Consider the following 24,053-nt stretch of genomic DNA (forward strand, 5'->3'; position numbering starts at 1 on the left):
TTCCAGTATCAGAAGTGCAGGAATACTTTCTGAAGGTAACAGCTAGGTTAGTTAACCCATGTACATCCTCATGTAGTTCACATTATTTGACTAATTAAAACTTAATATAAGTAACAATCTTTTTGCTAATCCTAAAAGATGATGGATTGATTAAAACAAAAATCTGGGACACCTGGGTGGCTCAGTGGTTGAACATCTGCCTTTGGCCCAGGGCATGATCCCGGGGTCCCGGGATCGAGTCCCACACTGGGCTCCCTGAATGGAGCCTGCTTCTCCCTCTGCCTGTGTCTCTTCCTTTCTTTCTGTGTCTCTCATGAATAAATAAATAAAATCTTTAAAAAAAATCCTGGGACATTCCAATGAATATTACAAAAATTTCAAAAACTCATGAGGGTGAAAGTCATAGGAAATTAATATTAACAAGCAAAGTGTACAGGAAATTAGTAAAAGCTAGAGCTAGAAGAAAGGTTTGAGAGGATTTGCATCATTGAAAGATACCCAAAATGGCAGATGTTTAATTGTGAAGAAAGAGAAAATCCTCTATTGCCATCTATGGAAGAAAATTCTGAAAGCTTGATATCATTGAATGCATTATAGATGGTCTGAAAATCTACTGATTTTATGTTAAATATTGAAACCTATTATGAAGAATCAGCCTGGTAATGTATTATCTGTCACTTCAGCTAATAAAATATTGCTTTTTTAAAATTAGATAATAACTAGACAATGCCTCTACCTGTGAGCGTGCCATAGTAGTATCTGCTGTTAAGTTCTTGGGGTAGTGTGACATTGCCCCAGTTATTTCTTCAGTACAGTGGGAATAATAATAATAGCATTTACAGGGGGATACATGATAATGTATATAGACTTCTTTGCAAAGTGCCTTTCAAATGGCATTGTTGGTTGGAAGTTTTAGTCCAGTGGAAAACATTCCTGCTTTCAAATTAAAATACACTTGAAAAAGAAATAAATTATTTGGTCATAATGAAGTAAAATCTTAAAAGCCATATGAGTTAGAACTTCACATAAAATAGATCCATAGGTGAGGCAGCTCTTTCTACCCACAGGTCTTGTCCTCGTGCTTTAATAAAACCAACCTTAGGAAAAAGAGAGATCCACAGGTGAGAAAAACTTATTTTTGAAAATACAGTATTGCTTAAAGATGGTTGATGTTAGCTCCATACACAGTGATATATATTTAAGAAAGCACATTTACAAATAACAGGCAATGACAAGATGTTGAGATGGGAAAAAAATAAAACAAAACCTAATTCCATTGGGTAATACCAAAGGCCAGCTAAATCAGAGAAAGAGTCAAGGGTGAACCCCAAGTATTCTTCAGGGGTTCAGCTGATGAAAAAGGGAAAGCTCTTCCTGTGAGCAACCCAAGTGGATCTCTGAAAATGGTTCACTATTTACTTGACCCAAAAAATCCAACAAAACCATGCAAACCAAGATGTTCAAATCTTTGTGTTCACTTTAAGAACACGTATGAAAATACCCATTTTCTGCATCAAGGGTATGCATATGGGAAAAAGCCACCAAGTATCTGAAGGATGCCACTTTGCAGAAGCCATGTGTGCCATTCCATCGCTACAATGTTAGAGCTGGCAAGTGTGTCCAGGCTAAACAGTGGGGCTGGACACAGATGCCCCAAAAAGAGTGCTGAATTTTTACTGCACATGCTTAAAAATGCAGAGAATAATGCTGAACTCAAGGGTTTAGATGTAGATTCTCTGATCATGGAGCACATCCAGGTGAGCAAAGCCCCTAAGATGTGGTGTTGAATGTACAGGGCTCATGGCCGATGAACCCCTACTGTGCTCTCCCTGCCACACTGACGTGATCTGTACTGAAAAAGCAGATTGCTCTTAAAACAGAAGAAGAGGTTGCACAGAAGCAAAAGATATCCCAGAAGAAATTGAAGAAATTAATATTTATGGCCTGGGAGTAAATTCTCCATAAAATAAATGCAAATAAAAGTAAAAACAGGAAAAAGAAATAAAGGAGAAAGACAAGCAGAATCGGCTTATCATGACTTTGCTAAGAGGTGAGAGAGAAGTCAGAGGAGGAGAGAACTTGTTGCTTGTGGGCAGGAAATACCCTGAGCACCACCTAAACTAAAATTGAAGCACAGCTTCAAAAATCAGAGCAAACTTCTTTGTTAGTAACTAAAGAAAAAGGGATCTAGCCTGGGAGGTAGGGAGGTGACAAAACTGGCATAAAAAAGGATAGAGGTAGGAATAAAAGGCTTCTCATCACCTTCACCTAAGAAGATGATGGAAAGGAACAAACTTCCAGTTATAAGACAAATAAGGACTGGGGAGGTGAGGTACAACATGCTGGCTGTAGCCCACATTGCGACATGCTGTATTTCAAAGATGTTAACAGAGTAAGCCCTAAAAGTTCTCCTCATAAAGAAAAATATATATTTATGATATGTGTATATATATATATATATATGTATGTATGATGGATGTTTACACTTATCGTGATGATCATTTTGCAATATATGAAATTATTATGCTGTATGTCTTAACCTTACACACAGCTGTATGGCAATTATATTTCAGTAAAATTGGAAGAAAAAAATGGGAAACTTGACTTAATATCATAAGGTTTTCTCCAAAGCCACTTATGTAGGCTTCACACTGCACCAGGTATTGTTCTAAGGGATTGTATAGTTACCACTGCATTTATAGGCAGTTAATGAATAGACTCAATTCACAATTCTCCTGAGTTTAGATCTCAAGATTTGGCTCTTATTTGCTTCATGACTTTGAACAAGTAACTCTGAACACGTAACCTCTCTCTTCCTGAGTGTCCTTTTCTATATAAAGGGCTTATCAAGACTGCCTACCTCAAAAGAATGGTTATAAGAATTAAATAAGTGAGTATATATAGGTATTAAGCCTAGTGTATAGTAATTGTTAAACAAATATTTGCTATTATACTTAAACCTTTGTAATACTTAATTTTTAATTAAAAAAATCCCTTACTCAATTTTTTAATTCAAAGGAAATACATTGAATGTTGCCGTTATACTACTTAATTTTCCTTATTTCACAGAATAATTATGCTTTTCTCTACATACAAGTATAAAACTACTCTTGCACAGCATATACTACTCATTATGAGACAGAGTCTAAATTGATAAAATTATTGAGAAAAGAGGAAACTTTCTGTTAAATCCTTTCTATTTTAACCTTTGCTAAAGTTTCATTAATCTTCCTCCTTTTTATTCAAGTGTGGCTTTCCTTGCTGAAATTATAATGTTTATTTGCATAATAACAAGGACAGAAACAATCATGAATGAAAGAGTAAGAGAAATATAGTTGTTTGACATCCTCTGAACAGTTGGAAGCTCTAATAAACTCTTCCTCTCTTCAGTGTATACTTTGAAGTAGAAAGAAAGATATTACCAAGATGGTAGTTGCCTAAAACATGCTGAGAAGGAAACATGGAAAAGAAAGAACATATTATTACAAATACCAGATTTAATAACCGTGCCGCAGAAACCAGATATCTCTTATTTCAGGCTCTGAGGAGTTTAAAGAAATTATCCCGATTATACTTGAACATACAGAAAATTAGGATTAGAGTAAAAGAATTTTCCTTCCTTAAAAAAGTAGCTTTAGGGTAAACATAGAAAAATAAAAAGAAGTTGTAAATTTTAGTTCATTGAAAATAGTATTAATTTTTGTCTTAAGCAGTCTTTTAACATATATGATGATGGTTTAAATGGTATCACCAGCAGCTCATTCCCAGTGAAAACATGCCATGAAGGCAGAGAAAAGGTGTTTTGGGGGTCAGGCTGGGTATCCTATCAGTGGAGATGGATACCATTGGTTCAAGATTTGAGATCTCTAGCTCAGGCCTTATCCTCACTCTTTCTAGCTCATATCTTTCACTCTAGCCAACTCTTATATCTGCTTATTTTCTTATGCTTTTCCCTTCCTTTTGTATAGAAGACCTTCTTTTCTTCTCTTTCTTTCAAAATTCTGCTAATCCTCTAAGACCCTTTGTCCCATATTCTCTCAAATACTAACTGGTAACCTGATGTGGGATATGTCTGATTTGTCTCTTCTTGATGCATGTAGCATTCACTACTAACAAACACAGGGCTTCTATTGTTGTATTTCAATAAATTGACCATGCCATATTATTTGCTGTTTTTATTTCTATTAACTGCTCCATAGAGAATCTTAAAATCTTAAGGGAAAAAATCTTTGCATCCTTATAAAAATATAGTATGTTTTCTCCTAATGGGTGTTTAATGCTTTTCTCATCCTAGCTGTATGAAAGTTGATAACTAAATCTTGTCCTGATTATATATAACTCTATAGCATATGATGATCAGTTTGTTTTACTTTACATTATTTCCCTTGAATCTATATTTCTTATTCTAATACATAGCAATCAGAGGATTTATTTTTATATTTATATTTTACTATGTATTTACTATTTACTATTCTTACTATATATATATATATATATATATATATATATATATATATATACATATATCCCTCCAATTTTTTTCTATAATGGCTACAAACACTAAATGGATGTGAAATTAGTTTTCTGCTTATGCTCCCAACCTTAAAAATGTATTTCTATGATATTCATCATAAGAAGCTGTAAGCTTATCTCTACATATAGGTCACTCATAACTAAGCAATTCTCTCCATTGTTTTCTGAAAATTCTAATGCTTTACATTGTATTTTTAATGTTGAGCAAAACTCTGCTTCCCTGAAATTTCCACTTGATTGTCAACAAGACAGTTCTGTCATCTTGTATTTGAGGTAAGTAAATCCAATTTCTCTTCTCCAACATGGCCCTTCAAAAATGTCACTCATGACCTTTTTTCACTCTGTTTGGGCATCCACATCTCTCTAAACTGTTTCTATAAGACATGATTTCCAAATTCTTTATCCCCATGATCATCATTCTGAGGAAACTCGGTGGTTAATGCTCTTCTTTAAATGTCTTGCCCAAGACCAGACGTAATACTTCAAGAGTGGTTCTACCAGAGTGGAAAACAGAGACCATGAGACTTGCAGTATTTATTCTGGACATTGAAGTCTGGCTTATTTATACTAAATGTGCAATGGTATTCTGAGGGGAAACTACATTTTACTTATCCCACAGGTAGAGAGCTGGACTAGGGAATATATAGGGATTCTGATGCCCTATCTGAAAAGACAATGCATTTACTTTTATAGAAGGCTGCCTTAGCAATGCTAAACCCTATTTGATTGTGTTGGTCATCCTCCATTTATAACACATCTCTCCCAACTACACTTATACTCATTCTTTATTCTTTGTAACCTTCCTCTATGTCCTGGGAAGCTGAACTCTGGGGACTGCTTTACCCAGATGACCTTGACCCCTGGCCTCCAGTTAAGCTCATCCATAGGAGACGGTGACAGGAAATAAGGAGGTAGGACTACAGCTCTCCACTATTCTGAGGTGGGTTTGGGTGTTTCACAATGCTTTGTTGGTTCCTATATCCCTTTGTAAATCGTCCCTTCAGGAAAGTCTTCTCTATGAACACTTTTGACAGTGCCATCAATTTCCTACTGGAATCTTGTCTGGTAGACTAAATGTGTGAACACTATAATAGAGTATAGGTGAGTAAAAATCACCATAAAAGCACAGATACAGATAAGAATGCAGCATGCAGGGCTCCTGGGTGGCTCAGTGGTTGAGCTCTCTGCCTTTGGCTCAGAGCCTGATCCTGGGATCCTCGGATCAAGTCTCGCATTGGGGTCCCCACGGGGAGCCTGCTTCTCCCTCTGCCTATGTCTCTGCTTATCTCTGTGTGTCTTTCATGAATAAATAAATAAAATATTTTTAGAAAAGAATGCAGCATGTATAGTCCTAAATACAAAGAAAGATACAGATATAAAGATATTTGAAGGCAGAATTACATTTACTAAATAAAATATGGATGGTTATCCTTTTTTTTCTTGGTGCCAATCTTTGAGCCTTTACAACATTGGTACCTCTTAGAAAATTAATGAAAGCAGACAAAAGAAAGAAAATAATACTAAGATCAGTAATGCATTCTGTATATTTTTCCAATATTGAAGTAAAATCTAACTAGGCAGATAAAGACTTCTATTCATGAAACATTAGAGAAGATTAAGATATAAAGCATTTTTTAGGAGGCAAATACTAAAGATATATGGGGTATATGTAAGAAAGTCGGCAGATTTTTAGGGGTTAATGAATATGATGCTTTGCTTCCTATTACCCCCTAAATAGAGGATTTAATAAATGCTTCTGTGCTTATATATTCCCATAAAGTACTACTGGCGTTACCTAACTTTTGTTTTGAAAAATCCTGAGAGTTCCATCTTGTTACAACTTAAAAACAAACAAAGAATTCTTACATGCAGGTTCTTGAGGTTCTTGAAGTCTCCATCTTTGATTTCGGTGATTTTGTTGTTTTGCAAGTCGAGCAGCGTAGTGTCAGGGGGAAGATCTTTTGGTACTTTGTCCAGACCTTGCACAACAGTAAAAGCAATGTGTAGTCAGTGAAAGGGGCACGTGACTACAGAATCACAAAGGACGTGTTTACAAAGAAATTGATATTGCAATGAAAGTTTTACCAGTGTCATATTTTTCTTCTTCTAGGAATTATATCAATTATAGTTTAAAATATCTGCTTTGTTCTTTCCAAAGAAGTCAAATGATACATATATATAAATATAAATATATATATTTAAACATATATGTATATTTAAATTATACACAGACCACATTATTTTCCCCACATAATTACCTCTCTGTGTAAAAATAAAATTTATACTTTGTAAGGGAGTGGCTCAAATTTCTCAGGGCACATCAAGGTTTTACTTCATTGTTCTCATTTTAGAAAATAATTCTTTTCATAAATGTTAAGTGCAAGTGATTTCTAAATCTCTACCTTTCTACATAAATATACCATTTAGCAGAGAAGAGCTTTAGCCAAATCATCAAAGATCCTTTGACCTAACCTAACATTGCCACAGATCTATATTTAAAACGCTTCTCTCTCTTCCATTGGCTTTGTTTCATATTGATGTAGGATGTTCCGCAAAAATCTGATATTCTATTGACTCAAATTCATGTGATCTTTTCTATATTTGAGATTGAATAACATAAATCAGAAAAGTTTTTCATCCTCCCCATCATATCTGAAACTTGAATTCTTTCATTCATTCCTTCAACAAAGCCTTATGAAATACCTCCTAGACACCATCAATTTCTTAGGCCCTGGGAATAGAGGAGGACCAAGACAGAAATCGCCCATATCCCCATAGAAAATATAATTCAATCTACAGTTTTCAATTAGAAAGAAAATTGCAACAGGGAATATAATTACTATGTTGAGAAGATGTCTCTCCAATTTTGAATCTTATGTAAGCGTATACCGTTAAATTGCCATGGTAGTCACAGTGCTATCTTCACGCCTTCCGTGGAAATTACAGAAAATGTATCTGAAATCACCTACCTTCTAATTTCTCTGCAAATACATTTTTACTCACATTATCATGGCTCTGTTGATAGTGGAAAAAATATCGAGTACCCAATTCAGAGATCAACTATTATTATAAATTTAAATATCAAAATGCACGTGATTCTAAACATGCATAAATAAGTTCCAAGAATTTACTACAGAAACAGTTCACAGAGAAATTATAAGAGTGAAGTGTTTTCAGTGATAAACAGCTATCTTGTAGGAGGATATTTAACTGCACTATGTAGTCATCATCACTGCCATTTTCAGAAATGTCAGTTTGATAATTTCATGCAATTAGGAGTGGTAGACTTCTGCCAAATGTTTGATAATTAGTGTTCTTCAACCGAGAAAAAAAGACACATTTCCTTTCATTTGGAAAAAAGTTAACAGCCTACATTTCATTATTACTCTGTGGGCTTCTTTTTCAAAGTTTTAATTTTCACTTATGCTTACTTTTAAACATTATTTTTTTTTCTTCTACACATTATTGAATTCAAATCTAGTGACTCTCTTAACATTTGTTCAAAGCCAAAGTGCAGATAAATTTCAGATGTGGAGAGGAAAAGATGATATATCTACTTGGCTAGCAATTTTGATTATGTTGTCCTGCTAGAATTTTAGCAACTTCTTAGAGTGAATTATATATATTATTTTTCTGAAGATTTAGGCTAAAAAAATGCTTTGGCTTGTGATCTTTGCTTTGTGATTTTAGCGCTTAGACAGTCATTTTAATGATTAAAATCACAACCTAGCATCTTCTCTGAATTACTAGTAAATTTATATCCATTTCAGGGATTTTACATATTAGTATTTTTACTAGAACTTTATTCTGACATGAGATGCAATATCATACTGTACTTTTAAGGTCTAGACAGGGCATTGGGGCGTCAACTAGCTTGCTATTGGCAGAGTATAACAGGGACATTATCCCAGTTACGAGTTCTTAGAATGTCACAAAGAGACAGAATGTTAAGTAGCAGCTAGTCCTTGATTTCCAAAAGCCATCAGATAGACTCTATGATGAGGTTCTTACCAGTCTCTATCAAAATTAGAAAAACATGAGTTCAGTGGAGTTAGTTTTAATATAAATCACACACATGAATACTCACATACATGAACACACATTTCTGAAACTAGTTTCTGCCTCCATCTTAAATTACTGTCTTAAAAAATAATAATTAAAATAGCAGATGGCAAGCTGTTGTTACTTTGTTGACTTTGTTTTTGAACTTATATCAAATTAACTTGTGCAATATTCCAAAAACATCCCCAGAAATTAGGGAACTTCTAATTGAGTTCCAATACTCTTTTATAGGTAAAGAAACAGAAATCAAATGAAATTATATGGCTTATCTAAAGTGTCTTATGTTTAAACCAAATCAAGAAAGATCCAACGTGCCATATATATATATATATATATATTTTTTTATGGCATATATGTAAATATATATATATATATATATACACTGTATTTTTTAAAGATGTTGATCTACGCTGTTCCTTGAACATACTGTGTTTATTCTTAACTATTTGTTTTTGTTCTTACGGTTTATGTTGCATGGAATATTCCATCCACTCATGTTTTTCTAGCTTCGTTCTAACCACCCCTTTAACCCCTCCTCTATAATATTCATCCGAACCACACCAGGTAACAGTGACCTCCTCCCCCACAAACTCCTGTTTGTATATAAGCTCATGAGGTATTTTCCTGCACTGAGTTTCCTTTCTTTTCTACAAGTTCTGGAAAAGCTGGGACAAATGACTATATTTCGTGAGGGCTGTGATCTTACTGCGGACACATAAAGGTAGTTTTGTTATTGATTAGTTTTAAAATCATAGTCTGTCCTGATGTCCCATGGTGAAAAGTTCATGGTCATGGCTGCGAGATCTTTTCTGCTATATTTTGTTACAATCATCTCTTCACATCCTGCTTTCATAACAGTTCTTACTTTTCCTCAGAAGTACTAGAATACAACTGGCTAAAATAATCATAATTTTCTCTCTGATTCTTGGTTGGCCAGAAATATTTTAGAGATGAACATTACCATCAAATATGTCATTCCCAGTATCTGCATTTGAAAATTGCTCTCATTTTCTTCTGTGCCTTTGACATATTTGTGAAGAACTTTTGGCTACATGCGTCTGAAGGATACTACCCTTTCTGTCTCTCATGGTAACTGATCCAATGGTATAGTTTCCTTGTATGACATATATTTTTTATGGGAAGAGATCAATTCTAAACCCTTGGATTGAGAAACAGACTCTCATTTATGAATTAGTATTGTCAAAAATAATCAATCAAATAATGAATACTGAATCTGATTAAGCCTGTAGATGTAACTCCCAATTTATAAGAAATGTAGAAGTCAAAGGTACATGCTTAAGTCTGCTAAGGAAATGGATTCAACAACACTACTTAAAAAATGGGCAGCATTAAAAAAAAATGGGCAGCATAGATAAACAGATATTTCTCCAAAGAAGAAATCCAGATGGCCAACAGACATATGAAAAGATTCTCGACATCACTCATCATTAGGGAAATGCAAATCAAAACCATGAGATATTACCTCACACCTGTCAGAATGGCTCAAATCAACAACACAAGAAACAACAGGCACTGGTGAGAATGTGGAGAAAAAGGAACCTTTCTGCCCTGTTGGTGGGAATGCAAACTGGTGCAGCCAGTGTGGAAAACAGTATGGAGGCTCCTCAAAGTTAAAAATAGAACTATCTTATGATACGAAAATCATACTACTAGGAATTTACCCAAAGAATAGAAGGACACTGGGGCACCTGGGTGGCTCAGTGGATTAAGCATCTGCCTTTGGCTCAGGTTATGATCTCAGGATCCTAGGTTTAAGTCCCACAGGCACAGGCTCGCTGCTCAGTGGGAAGTCTGCTTCTCCCAGTTCCTCTGCTCTCCCTGCTTGTGCTCTCTCTCTTTCTCTCTTTCTCCCTCTCTCTGTCAAATAATAAATAAAATACTAAAAAAAAAAAAGAATACAAGAACACTAATGCAAAGGGATACATTCACCCCCATGTTTATAGCAGCATTATTTACAATATCCAAGATATGGAAGCAACTCCATGTCCAACGATTAATGAATGGATAAAGATGTGATATCTATATCTATATACTTATAGATATAATGGAATATTATTCAGCCATAAAAAGGAATGAAATTTTATCATTTGCTGGAATGGATGGAAATAGAGAGTATAATGCTAAGTGAAATAAGTCAGTCGGAGAAAGACAAATATATAATTTCACTCATATGTGGAATTTAAAAAACAAACAAGTAAAGGGGAAAAAATAAGAGAGAGACAAATAAAGAAACAAACTCTTAATTATAGACAACAAACTGATGGTTACCAAAGGGGGAGAGGATGGGGGAATGGGTGAAACAGGAGATGGGGATGAAGGAATGCACTTGTGGTGAGCACAGAGTGATATATGAAAGCATTGAATCACTATGTTGTATGTTATATTGAAACCAATGTAACATTGTATGTTAACTAAAATTAAAGTAAATACTTAAAAAGAAGAAATAGATTCAACATAATCCCCATTTCTTCAACAGATAAACCACAAAGAAAAGTAATGTTAGTTTTCCAAATGTATAGTTTAAAAGAGACTTAAAAGCTATTTAAATGATTGCAATATATGTACTTCATTTGGATCTTAATTTACAGAAACTGCAAAATAAAAAGTCTCTTAATATTTATGAGATGACTGAAAATGTATACATTGAAAGAGTATTTGACAAAAGAAATGATTTTAAATTATCTGGTTGTCATGATTGTATGAATTGAGAGCTTTAATCTTTGAGTGAAACACACTGATGGATAAAATGATATGATATCTGGAATTTGCTTTATAATAATAGGGAAGGGAGGAAGTGGGTGGGGATATATAGAAAAATATTAGCATATTTCAACACTTGTTGAAGCCCAGTGGTGGGTGCACCAGAGTCTCTTATTTTGCAGATTTTGTGTATATTAGAAATGTTCATATGACTTTTTATTTTTTATTTTATTTATTTTATTTTTTATCATATGACTTTTTAAATAAAAAGATTGGTGTTTGAATTTTTATCCTGGTTCCTCTTCTTGATCCTTAACATCCCTGGGCAAGTTGCTGAAGCTGTCTAGGCCTTGTTGTTTTTTTTGTGTGTTTTTTGTTTTTTTTTTTTTTTTTTTTTGCATCTTTTGCAGACTTTTTGTGAGAATTCAGTAAGATGTTTTACAGAATAATCTCCTGCCATCATGCAAAGCAGGTCCTCAGTTATCAAGACCTGTAAGTGTCACCAATAAGGAGATGGAAAGGGCACAGCTCCAATTAACCTGCTGATGATTAGTCTTGTAAATCTGTGGCAAAGTGATGGTTTTTCAGGGTTATGCTTTTCCTGTATAACACAATTATAACCCATACTATCCCAAAAGCTAAAGCCAGCTCTCCCCATGTATCACACACAAACTTTTCTCTGAAAGCTCTTATTCCCAGGGTGGCTCTTCTTACCAGACCCCTTGTGGTCATGTTGCATTCCTCATTGCTCATGGGGGCAACATGTTCAGAGTCTCTACAGAGCTTGTCTACCAAGCTCAGCTTTTGGCTGGTAACCCCTCGGTTTAGCAAGCACAGGTTCCCCCAACAAATACCTAAGCCTCCCAAAAGCTGTCCTGGTCCATCTAACTCTATTTTAATAGTGGCAAATGCTAGGCTTTTTTGGCAAATTTGTAAATTATCAGTCTTTGTTCATATTGGTCCATTTGTTTTGGTTAGCATTATCATCCAGAGAGTGAGTGGCTTTGAGTTAGGATCAACTCAGCTACAGCTCAGCTACACGAGCTACAAATAACTAGGACTTTTACCTTAGCATTCCCCCCACTTCTCTCTCTTTATCTGAGAAAGCTGAGCATGATGTAGACTGGGGTAGAATTACTAGAGCTAAAGAGTCTTTCGAGGTGATTAAAAACTTTATTTCAGTTGAAAATTGTTTGAACTGAAAGTAATCCTCAGAGAGTATAAAAGTAGTTAATCATCCTTAAGTATATTTTTTTACCTTAAGCTTTTAAATAAAAACCCCTGAAGTTGTCTTTATATATGATCTTATTAACCATATATGATTTTAGCTAAATTATTCTTATTGAAACTGATGAATTTTATAGTCATTCTCAAACTATATGGAAAGCAAAGTGTTAAGCATTTTGGTTTTTTTAAAGATTTTATGTGTTTATTCATGAGAGACACACAGAGAGAGGCAGAGGGAGAAGCAGGCTCTCTGTGGGGGCCCCATGAGGGACTCAGTCCCAGGACCCCGGGATCACGCCCCGAGCCAAAGGCAGACACTCAACCACTGAGCCATCCAGGCGTCTTGATATTAAGCATTTTAAATGAAATTTCAATTAGCCAGGTGAAACTGGCTTCAAGTAAGATATTCTACAATAGAAAAGAAAGCCCTGAAGATTCAATGCCTTTCTTACAATCTTAAGTAGAAAGTTGAAGTAACTATGAAATAGACTTGTAAACTAATTTGAATATAATTGATGTGACCTTTTAAGTAGTCTGCAACTGTTAAATAATGACCTTCACAGGGACGTGTAGTATCTGTGTATAATGCATAATGTATACCTATATTTCTCATTAGAAATGTATAGAAGTCTAAGTGAGCATGGAGGTAATTAGCTTTTCCAAAGATAGCGTTTATCATATCTCCCATCTTATATGTTCTTATTCAATACAAACTTGTCCCAACCTCATCAAAAGATGAATTCAAATTCCCCTCCTGTCGACTCTGGGATGGACTTATAATGCCTCTATGGCTTAATGGAATGGGCCAGAAGAGAAACACAGCATGACTTTTGAGCTAGGTCAGGAAAGGTTGGACAGCTGCTACCCAGTTCTTCTGGGACACTTGCTCTGGGGCAGCCAGGGGCTATGGGCTACGTAAAAGGCCTGTCTAAGCTGAGACCACCCTGCTGCAGAGGCCACGTGAAGCGCTCCAGATGACAGAACAGCTGAGCCCACAGGCAACAGCAGCTCCAATTCCAGTTATGAGTGAGCTGTCTTGGGTGTGGAATCGAGGCCAGACTCCCCACGGCCATGGCCCCAGCCAACACCTGCCTGAAATGCATGAGAGACCCCGAGCGAGAACAGTCTGAGATCTGCTCAAATTTCCTGTACTTGAATAATGAGCAAAATAAAATTATCTTTTTAAGTCACCAAGTTTTGAGATAATATTTATTCAGATGCAGTAACAGGAACAGAGTGGTTTTTCTAAATTTAATTATTTTTTAATGAGCCTCCTTTAATATAATTCTAAACTTTCCATGAAAATGCAATTATTTCCAAGGCTAGTCTGAATTATTTATTTGTTCCCCCAAATTCTGTAAAAGGAGTTTTTCTTCTTTAAAATATGATTATTTAAATAATAATAAATAAGATTCTACTTAATAATAAATAAGATTCTACTTAAGATGTTACCAGAAAATCATCTCTGGAATAAAGGCTAATGAGAACTGCACCTTTTTTTTCCCTAGTTGTCCCAGTGATAAATAACATGGTTCTGCTAGCAAATGCCAGCAATCTGGTAAACATCATGTTGGACAAAGGCCAGGTTGTCCTAAGACATCATGCTTTCTCCCCCCTCCCCGCTGCTCTGTGGCAGGGGTCCAAACTCAAAGATTTATTCTTGTTGATTTCCAACAAATTTTTTTAGAATTTCGTCTTCATTTTAATAATTAGGACAATGGCGATACACTTCATTTCTGGCACATGGAACTACATATTGGAATCCCAGCTCCATCAAAAACCTTTCTGTTCAAGGCGTGCATGGGACCCTATTTCCCTTTCAAAAATGGCAATTTGATTGTGGTGGGAGTTGAATCAGCTTTCAGAAATAGTAGATTCCCCCCTTAATTTGATTCCCTTTTCAAATAAACTCAAGGGGGACACCTGGGAGGCTCAGTGGTTGAGCATCTGCCTTCAACTTAGATCCTGGGATCAAGTCCCACATCAGGCTCCCCGCAGGGAGCCTGCTTCTCCCTCTGCCTGTGTCTCTGCCTCTCTCTCTGTGTGTCTCTCATGAATAAATAAATAAAACCTTTAAAAAAACAAGAGCAAATAAACTCAAGGAAGGTTTAGCCTTCCCGGTTCTATGGTCATTCTCAAAGCAAAACGAAAACAAACAAAAAAACAAAAGCAAATAAAGCTGCGTACCACAGCTCCATGGCCCCTCATCCCCAGTTAGCCATGTTCCCTCCATTCTCCAGCTTGATAGAATCAAGAATATTGTAGAATTATGCACTCACCCAAGCACTAGGTCATGCCTGTGTCCACTTATTCATTCATCAGGCATTTATTGATGTTGGAGTAGGCACCCAGTATAAGGCATGTTATTGAGTAGAGGGCAAAGATAAGTTATCACTATGCTTCCTTTCTGGTAGGAGAAGTAAATGTTTAAGTAAGTAGATGAAATATACTAAATGACTATTATATATATATACCATATATATAATGACTATTCTATATACATTTGATTATTATAGAATAATTAAGGCCAATACAGATTACAGTGAAAGCACAGTAGACAAGCTGCAGAAATTGCCTCGGAGCCATCTGCAGATGAAGTCAAGGGTCAATTGAATCCTGAGTGCTGTAGTGTAGTTGCTACAGGGGTTTTTCCTTTTATTAAGACTGGATTGAAAACCAGGTTAATTCTTCATCCTTATTTTCAAGGGAATGGATAATCTTCTCGCTCTTCTTTGAAGGAGGAAAGCTCAGTTTAGAGGGTCTCCTGCATTTCTTTTGCCCAGGGAAGTGATATTCTGGTAACCTATTCCCATCCTGTCCTCTGGAGCCAGGATGATATTGCAGAGGAGAATGCCTCACAGCTGCCTTCAGATCAAATGCCTTGATCCCACACAGCTGCCTCTCTCTCCCCCTCCTGGGACGAGAAGGAAACCAGGGATATGTCAGTTCTCAGTCAGGTCAAGAAGACAGATGCTTCCTTTGGCTTTGAATCCTCTCTTCCTCCTCCCCGTCTTTAACCCCTGGTGTCAGGAACATTCGCCATCTGAGTCACATGAGAATTCCTCTTGCTTCATCTAAAGATTTGCCTTACTCCACCCTACCCAATACTAATTTAGGCAACCCACTGGGCATGCTCAGTGCACAACCTCCTCCCTGCACTCTGTCTTAGGCACATCCTTTTGATGCATCTGAAGCTCCTCATGAGGTTCACCCCACATTCCTGCTGCTGCAGTGCCAGACATTAACTGTAAAAGCAACTGAGCTTCCAGCATTCTCTCTGCCCCTCTACAAAATAGCCCAAATTTATTCTTCTGACTTGATTTCTTCAGAGGAAGTCTAATGTTTCCTTTACCTTGTGTATAAAAATTGCTTCTGGGGGTGTCTGGTTGGCTCAGTGGTTGAGTGTCTGCCTTTGACTCAGGTCGTGATCCCCGGATCCTGGGATCGAGTTCCTGCATGGAGCCTGATTCTCCCTCTGCCTATGTCTCTGCCTCTGTGTGTGTGTATGTGCCTCTTACGAATAAATAAATAAAATCTTTTTAAAAATTTTTAAAATAAAAAATAATAATAAAATCTGCTTCTGGAAAACCAGTTTCCCCCAGATAAGAAATAACCTATGGCATGCATATCCCAAGTGGTGGCTACTGACAAAATTTTCACCAGTTGAAGCAAAATGATTAAAAAGAAGAAAATGAACTCTATGCAGTGTAAAGGGTTGTGATTTTGTTTTGTTTTGTTTTTTGCTAAGACATTTTTAAAACTAAAATATCCTTTTGCCATATGAGGTACATATTAGGAACCAGTAGTTATTTGTACTGTTTTTACATGGCAAAATAAAATGTTACATCTTCCAACATCATCTCTGGAAAGCCAAATATGAGAGCCATGAATCATTTATGATTATTAAATAGCTAAATGTTTCACTGTTCTCCACTTAATCAAACCCACTTTGTTCAAAGGAATGGTACTTGGAGAAGACTGAATTCCTTGATAATTGTGGCATTTTCTAATTCCTGTCTATTTATAGTTGGAGGTGATGTGGTCCTCTTTAGGAGGAAGGGGAGAGAAGATGCTATTTTGTATCCAGCTTGACAGGCCATGTACTTCTCAGAAATTCTTAATTTCAAAGAAAAATAAAAGAACATTATGAGGAATAGCCTCACGTTACCAGCCAACTTTGTGTGAAACAGCATACTAAATAGAACAGTATGGTAGACACTTTTACCAATATTTTCTGTTCTTACCTAATGAAATGTAATGTATTCCCATTGATCCAATGAAAGTTTCAAAGTTTCAGTGTTTATAGGTAGTAAATGGTAAAGCAGGACTTGAGTTCAGAAGCGTTGAACTTTAAAGCCCAAGTTCTTTCAACTATTAGATCCTTTTAAAAGCTATTTAAATTCCTTTTAAATTTGCTTATAAGAAATGAATCAAGGGGTTCAGTGGGCTACGTGTCTGAGTCTTGATATTGGGTCAGGTCATAATCTCAGGGTTGTGAGATCAAGCCCCGTGTCAGGCTCCACATGCAACCTGGAGTCTGCTTGAGGATTCTCTCTTTCCCTCTCTCTCAAATAAATTAATTTTTTAAAGAAATGGATCAGTAAATGTTACTTTAATTTGGAAGAATAGTCAAAGAACTACTTATGCTTATTTCACCTGCCAGGATTGATCTGCCCTTTAGCAACAATAAGGAAGTCAGTCTTAAATAATGCTACTTGGTAATACTTGAGCCAAAGATGAATGATTGTCTGTTAACACTTGAGCCAAAGAGTATACATATAAGTAAGGCAACTGTCTTCCTTCAAGATACTAAGTACATTGAACTACAGTCACTCACAGGATCAATATTAGGACATTTCAAAAATATTTGACAAGAATGAGTTACAAGGTTACAAGGTAGGCTTATTATTTTAAGGTAACTCATAGATATCTGAATTTGCTCATCTTACATTTAAGTGTTTATTTTTTATAAATGCTACATTTAAGAGTAAATCGCCTTATGATTTAAGACTACAGATTTTAAAAAAAGAAGAAAAAGAAAAAGTAGGGGGTCTCTTTAAGTTCTGGTCCAAATTACAGACTAAATTACAACAAATTCAGCCAAATGACTTGGCCAATACCTATGGAGTACTCATTACTTTCTTGGACAGGTGAAAATATGCTTACTTTCTCAATTCCCCATGCTACAGAAACACATACAATATACTATTCTGATAAATTAGAACGAGGAACTAAAACAATTTATCTTCTTGAACATCTCAAATTTTCCTATGGACTAATTGTCAATTCCAATTTCTGTTTTTACATCTTAGATATGCAAGACTATTTAAAAAATTCAGTGTTGGGGACGCCTGGGTGGCTCAGTGGTTGAGCATCTGCCTTCGGCTCAAACCGTGATACTGGAGACCCAGGATCAAGTCCCACATCAGGCTCCCTGCATGGAACCTACTCCTCCCTATGTCTGTGTCTCTGCCTCTCTCTCTGTGTCCTGCATAAATAAATAAATAAATAAATAAATAAATAAATAAATAAATAAAATCTTTAAAAAATAATTTAAAAATTGAAATATCGATGTTGTTTAACTTTGTCAAAAATACTTCTTAGCAGCAAAAAAAGTCAAATATTTTAGTAAGAAATGTCTACTTCTATTAAACACTGTTTAGATATAAGATGACAAAGGGGGCAGCCCGGGTGGCTCAGCGGTTTAGTGCCGCCTTCAGCCCAGGTCGTGATCCTGGAGTCCTAGGATCGAGTCCCACGTCGGGCTCCTTGCATGGAGCCTGCTTCTCCCTCTTTCTGTGTCTCTGCCTCTCTCTCTCTCTCTATCTCTGTGTCTCTAATGAATAAATAAATAAAATCTTTAAAAAAAAAAAAACTGACAAAGGACTACTGTGCTTCCACACTGTAGCTGCTCTCTACTCATTAAAAGCTCCAGCAAGGATAATCCTTAAAAAAATATGAGCCTTTGATCCAGAGAAGCATTAACATCTCTCCTCCCAAAGTGCATTACATTTTCTCATTATAATAATTCAAGCCTCATGATCACATCACTAGATAACTTAAAACAAAAATTAAACTGCATTGCCATTCCTATGAAGAAGGTTGTCCATTTCTCCTTCCTTGCTGTTTTTGACATACCTTTACCTTCTACTGCAGATAATCAACACATAGAAAATATATATTGAGAGTCCCCTATGAGCCAGGCCCCTCACACAGGTAATAGAATTTCTAAGGCTGGCTGTGATTTTTCTGCAGATGAAGATGGCAGGGTCTGAACAGTTCCAAGAGTATAAGAAGAGAAGTTAGATTGTAGTTGCAAAGTGTGATAGTGTTCTCTTTAAAGCCAAGCAGATTGCTCTTCCTTTTCAGAAATGTATTTTCTGTTTTAAAAATATCTGACCAAAATGTTTTGCAATATAAAATATGAATTTAGTAAAAATAAAAAGTAACTTAGATGAGACTATTGCTCATGGGAGCTCAGTTCTCTTCATTCGATAGGGTTCCCCAAAGCAAGCCATTACTACAATCTTAGCGACTTCCTAGGTGTATAAGGTCAGGCAGCTGTTTAAAGGAATGGTGTGCACTCTGGGCTCTTAGACAGAAGGTAACCTGAAGGAAACTTCCTCATCCTCAACACAAAATAAATGAAACAAAATAATAACAAGGACATCAACAAAACCATATCATGAGACACCCAAGTCAATGAACTAGATGTTTCCAGAGACTGGATTTTTCTGTTTAGTTTTGAGCAATAGGCTTAGGCCTTTTTTATGAAAGACAACTAGAAAACTGTCTGAAAAGCTTTCATCAGAGTCAGGTCTTATACATTATTTATCATGGGAACAAAGTAAAACTGCATCTATGGAGAATAAAACCATAGAAGCAAATGGGCAAACCTTTCCTCCTTAAAAATACCAAGTTCGTTGTTGGTGATCTATGTAGTGAGGATAGTCACGAATCCTATTAACCTTGTTTCCAGAGGCAAAGTGAGATTTAACTGGCTTCACATTTCTTAAGAACTCAGCCATTTTAATATTTTTTTAAAAAAATATTTAACACTAGGCAGCCCATCATGCGGTGATTTCTTGGTAGATGTTTTCAATTCCATGATCTTCCTGCCTATAATACTAACACAGATAATCTCTAGATATTATAACAGTTTCTGCAGAATTTGAGAGCAATCTAATCCCTGTTGTAGTGAATATACCATTAAAACAGAAATAATCCCCACCAATATAATATCAGACCCACAAGAACAAGGACCATATCTGTCTTCCTTGTTCCTGTCTTGCCAGGGCCTACAACACATCCGACCCACTGTGAAATCTCAACATATTTGCTGAATGAATGAATGAAGCCAGGGGAATTATACTGTAGCCTTTTAAAGCCTCTCTTACACACTTTTTTCCCCCCCTGGGTTTTAAATGGCTATACAATATGTCAGCATTTTAAAAGCAATCTTGAAGTGTTTCATTTTCAGTTGTTCCTATTTAACATGTTTTATGTTTTCCTGAGTTCCAGCATGTAGTGTATCCCAACTGTAGAGGTCAGTGGCAAATTTTCCTGCAAAATACTACTAAATAGCATGATCCGAATAGATACAGAGTTCCTAAAAGAAGTACTCTATCACACTGTGGAGTTTTTTCCATAAGGAAATACACCATAGCAGAATCATTCTGTGAGGATTTTTTTCTTTTTCCTTCCTTATAAGAAAGTAAGCCAAAAGGAGAGGAAGAGGGAGGGGGGCAGACAGAGAGAGAGAGAGAGAGAGAGAGATGCAAATCAACTGTCATGTCAACTACATTCATTCCCCTTTGGCCCATCTGCTGGGGCCTCAAACTTTCTGGAGATTTATCTTTTGAGCACATTGCTCTTGGAATTCCCAGGCCAAATTCTTCTTGAAACATGATAAATCAAACTGTATACAGTGTTACACTAAAGATATATGTCCTGTAATTATATTGAATATTTACACCGTATCTTAGTTGTAAAGGTTGCTTTTGAAACTTTCTAGATAATATAAACAGCCAGCTTACAAAATGCCAAAGGCAAGGCAAAACTAAGACCCAGAGATTAAGGGAGTATTTTGGTACTTGAAAGATAATTTTTTATTTATTTATTTTTGTTCTAGAAATTTACTCGTTTTGCCTCTGATAGCTCTGCATACTTTACAATTCAGTAACGCTCAAAACTCTTGTTATCTGGGCTAAGCCAAGAGGAGAGAGAGAGACATCACCCGGGTTTTAATATCTAGGTAACATCTCCTGGAAGCAAATCACTGAATTAAAAGAAGCCATCACTTTGGAATCACCGAACAGAAGACATTGTTTTGTTCAAGATTTTATTTTACAGAAGGGAGCCCATGATGTTCGGAAAGATTTTTCAAAAAGTGAACTGGCCCGAGATTGCAAAGTGATGGGAGGCCCACTGAGAAGAAAGAAAGAAAAAGAAAGAAAGAAAGAAAGAAAGAAAGAAAGAAAGAAAGAAAGAAAGAAAGAAAGAAAGAAAGAAAGAAAGAAAGAAAGAAAGAAAGAAAGGAATAAAGAAAAAGTTCCAACTTCAAAGCTGCTTCTTCCTACGCCCTTCCTTTCCCGCCCCATAGGTGGCGCTGTCTCTCACATTTGGAAACTGCAGAGACTGCAAGTTAAATGCTGAAGGTGGAGGAAGCCCTCGTGTGAAGCAAGCTGGGGAGGTGGAGAGAGCCTGCGCCTACTCACCCAGGTCGGAACACTGGACCACTCGGAGATGGCACTGACAGCGGAAGGGACACACAGGTCCCAGAAGCTCGAGGTCAGGCATGTCAGGTGCACGGTCCTCCGGGCCTATCCCGGAAGCCTCATCTTCTAGCATAAAGTCAAATAAGCCTCTCTGTTGGAACGGCCCAGCCCAGGAAACTTGTGCAAGCAGGAGGAAGATGATAGTTGCCTTCATGGTTTAGCTCATGTATTTTCACAGCCAAGGAACCTTGGGAAACAAGCGAAAGGTTTAGAAGAGCAGCATGGCCTGCTTACTGGGTTAGGTCTTATATGGAACACCCCTCAGGAGGGTGCAGATCAAGTATAAAATAACCATCATTTTCCCTTATTTGTTAGGAAGCCCAACACTGCAATGTATCTGAAAGGTGCTAACAGACGACCTGGCACGGGGATTCCCTTACGAAAAGAAATTTGAATGTAATTTAAATCCGCTTGCTTGAATTTGGGGTCAGATTTGAGACGGTGTGGGACATAGGTCATTGGCAAAATCGTTATGATGCTAGACCGTGGTTGGAATTTCCAGGGCTCATTCAACACAAGCCATGGCACAGTCGAATGAAATTTTGTCTATACACACGAGAGAGTTTCAAATCCTGTGTCAGAAATCACCCTGGAAGCCACTGTGTTTATCTTGGTCCGGACTTTTCTCATCACTCCCTGAACAAGAGCCTCCAAGTGGTCTCCGCCTTGAATATTTCCTCTACTCCAGGTCATCTTCCACTCTGCTGCTCAAGTCATGTTCTGAAAATTAGATTTCACTGTATTCCTATCCTACGGAAAACTCCTTGTTGACTTCTCAAGGCTTACCAATAAGGTCCACATCCCCTTTGTTGCGTATGAGACCATTCATAATTTGGTACCAAGTGATGTTTCATGCCCTCTTTCTTTCCATTTCCTCTCTTCTCCAGTCCCCACCTCAACCCTGACACTCAAAGCTAAGTGCCATTTAAAATACCTACCTTGTAAGATGGCTGTAAAGACTGAGTGAGATAATGGACTTCCCTTGTGGATTCCCTGGCTCATCCAGGCAGGATGCTGCTTCCTCCCTCTTCTGTGTCCCAAAGCACGTTGCTCTTACCTCTTTTAAAGAACTTATCACATTATACTGTAATTTGTTTTGCATGCTTGGTCTGTCCCCCCAACTAGAAGATGTACTCCTTCGGGGCGTGTCTTATTATTCTTTGTTCTGTACCCAGGCCTTGCACAACATTTTGCACATAAATGACTCAATTGACTATCAATTTATTAACAATACCAGTTATTCGGTCTGTTCCAAGCAACCAGTCAGCCTGATTTTTTTTAAACTCAAACTTATCTTTTTTCAACATCAAAATTCCTGCCTAAGAAAGGTAACAAATAGAAAACCCCAATTTAAAGCATGATTTATTTTTTAAAATAAATCTATTGGCCAGTTTCTCAAACTGATCATTTTCTAATAAACACATATGGAAAAACCCTACTGATTTGATAGGACTTACACATTATCTTGTTTTATCAAGAGGGCAATTTTGTTAACAAACAGAAGTATAGTTTTGACAAATCCTTACAATGTCTATCCATCCATTCAATAAGCACATTAGATACATACATTGGTTGTTGAGCTGGTGTTCGTTTGGCTGAAGGGAACTAAATAGATCAGAATAACAAAAAGGAGTTGATCATGTAGAGAACAAGCAGTCTGTTTTTGACTTGATATGTTTTAAAACCCTCCTGAAACTGCTCTCAAGATTCCCAAAACACAGAGCAGATACTATCTTTCGTTTCCCCACATCTACTTTGAATCCTACACTGACAAGAATCATATTAAAGCTGCACATTTAAAGACTATACTTTCAGGGGTCATTTCTATAGTCAATCGGAGAAGGACAAACATTATATGGTCTCATTCATTTGGGGAATGTAAAAAATAGTGACAGGGCATAAAGGGGAAAGGAGAAAAAATGAGTGGGAAATATCAGAAAGGGAGACAGAACATGAGAGACTCCTAACTCTGGGAAACGAACTAGGGGTGGTGGAAGAGGAGGAGGGCGGGGGGGTGGGGGTGACTGGGTGATGGGCACTGAGGTGGGCACTTGACGGGATGAGCACTGGGTGTTGTTCTATATGTTGGCAAATTGAACACCAATAAAAAATAAATTTATTTTAAAAAAGTTGCACATTTATAACTAGACATCAAGAATAATTTTTAGTCATCTGCCAATTGTAACACATGCAACGATACAACAAAAACAAAAAGCAAACAAAGACACACACACAAAAAAACAAACAACTTTGTCCTAACCTTAATGCATCTATCTATGTATCTTCTGGGAATTCTTGGCTAGATGCACTCTAGAGGGAAAAAAAAAAGTTTTTGGATTTTGTACCCTTTTGTTCTTAGTTTATATTTGTTGCTGAGGTGTGTGTAAGGCAGCGTATATACAGCATGTGGCTTCTCATTTAAAAAACCCTGCAAAGATTATTATTTACACTGCCCCTTTAAATTCAGTATCAGGTTTTCCCTGGGAGCGTGTTCCCATTCAGTTACTGCATTGCCTTTTAACGGACACCCTATTGTTTTGGCCCTGTTCCCTTGGACTGGATCTAAGGGAGTGGTTTTCTGTCTGTTTCACATTAAAATGCAATGTTTACGGTTTACCACAGTTTGCTAGCCTTGCATATTTAATATCTTACAATTTTAGACGAAAAATGAAGCAAAGTAATTGCAGATTTAATAAATAGCAATGAGAATTAATGCAGATGTTGCTTTTTGAT

General features: G+C 36.6%; 1 protein-coding gene across 12 annotated transcripts in view; it reads right to left on the reverse strand.

Moving 5' to 3' along the window:
- The window catches only part of DCN (decorin), a 53,675-nt gene that overhangs the window by 17,343 nt on the left and 12,279 nt on the right, over positions 1–24,053 (reverse strand). For 3 of the 12 annotated variants that reach the window (XM_049094589.1, XM_049094586.1, XM_025439548.3), the window contains 3 exons: positions 23,581–23,630; positions 21,261–21,507; positions 6,400–6,512 (listed from right to left, as the gene is read on the reverse strand). In XM_049094589.1, the coding sequence (XP_048950546.1) occupies positions 6,400–6,512; positions 21,261–21,474 (327 nt within the window). In that variant the 5' untranslated portion in view covers positions 21,475–21,507; positions 23,581–23,630. Of the gene's footprint in view, positions 1–6,399; positions 6,513–21,260; positions 21,508–22,258; positions 22,423–22,887; positions 22,926–23,580; positions 23,631–24,053 lie in introns of those variants that run through there. The other 9 variants (XM_049094587.1, XM_049094585.1, XM_025439546.3 and 6 more) reach the window with 5 other exon arrangements.

Source organism: Canis lupus, chromosome 15, assembly GCF_003254725.2.
Source record: "Canis lupus dingo isolate Sandy chromosome 15, ASM325472v2, whole genome shotgun sequence".
Lineage (NCBI taxonomy): Eukaryota > Metazoa > Chordata > Mammalia > Carnivora > Canidae > Canis > Canis lupus.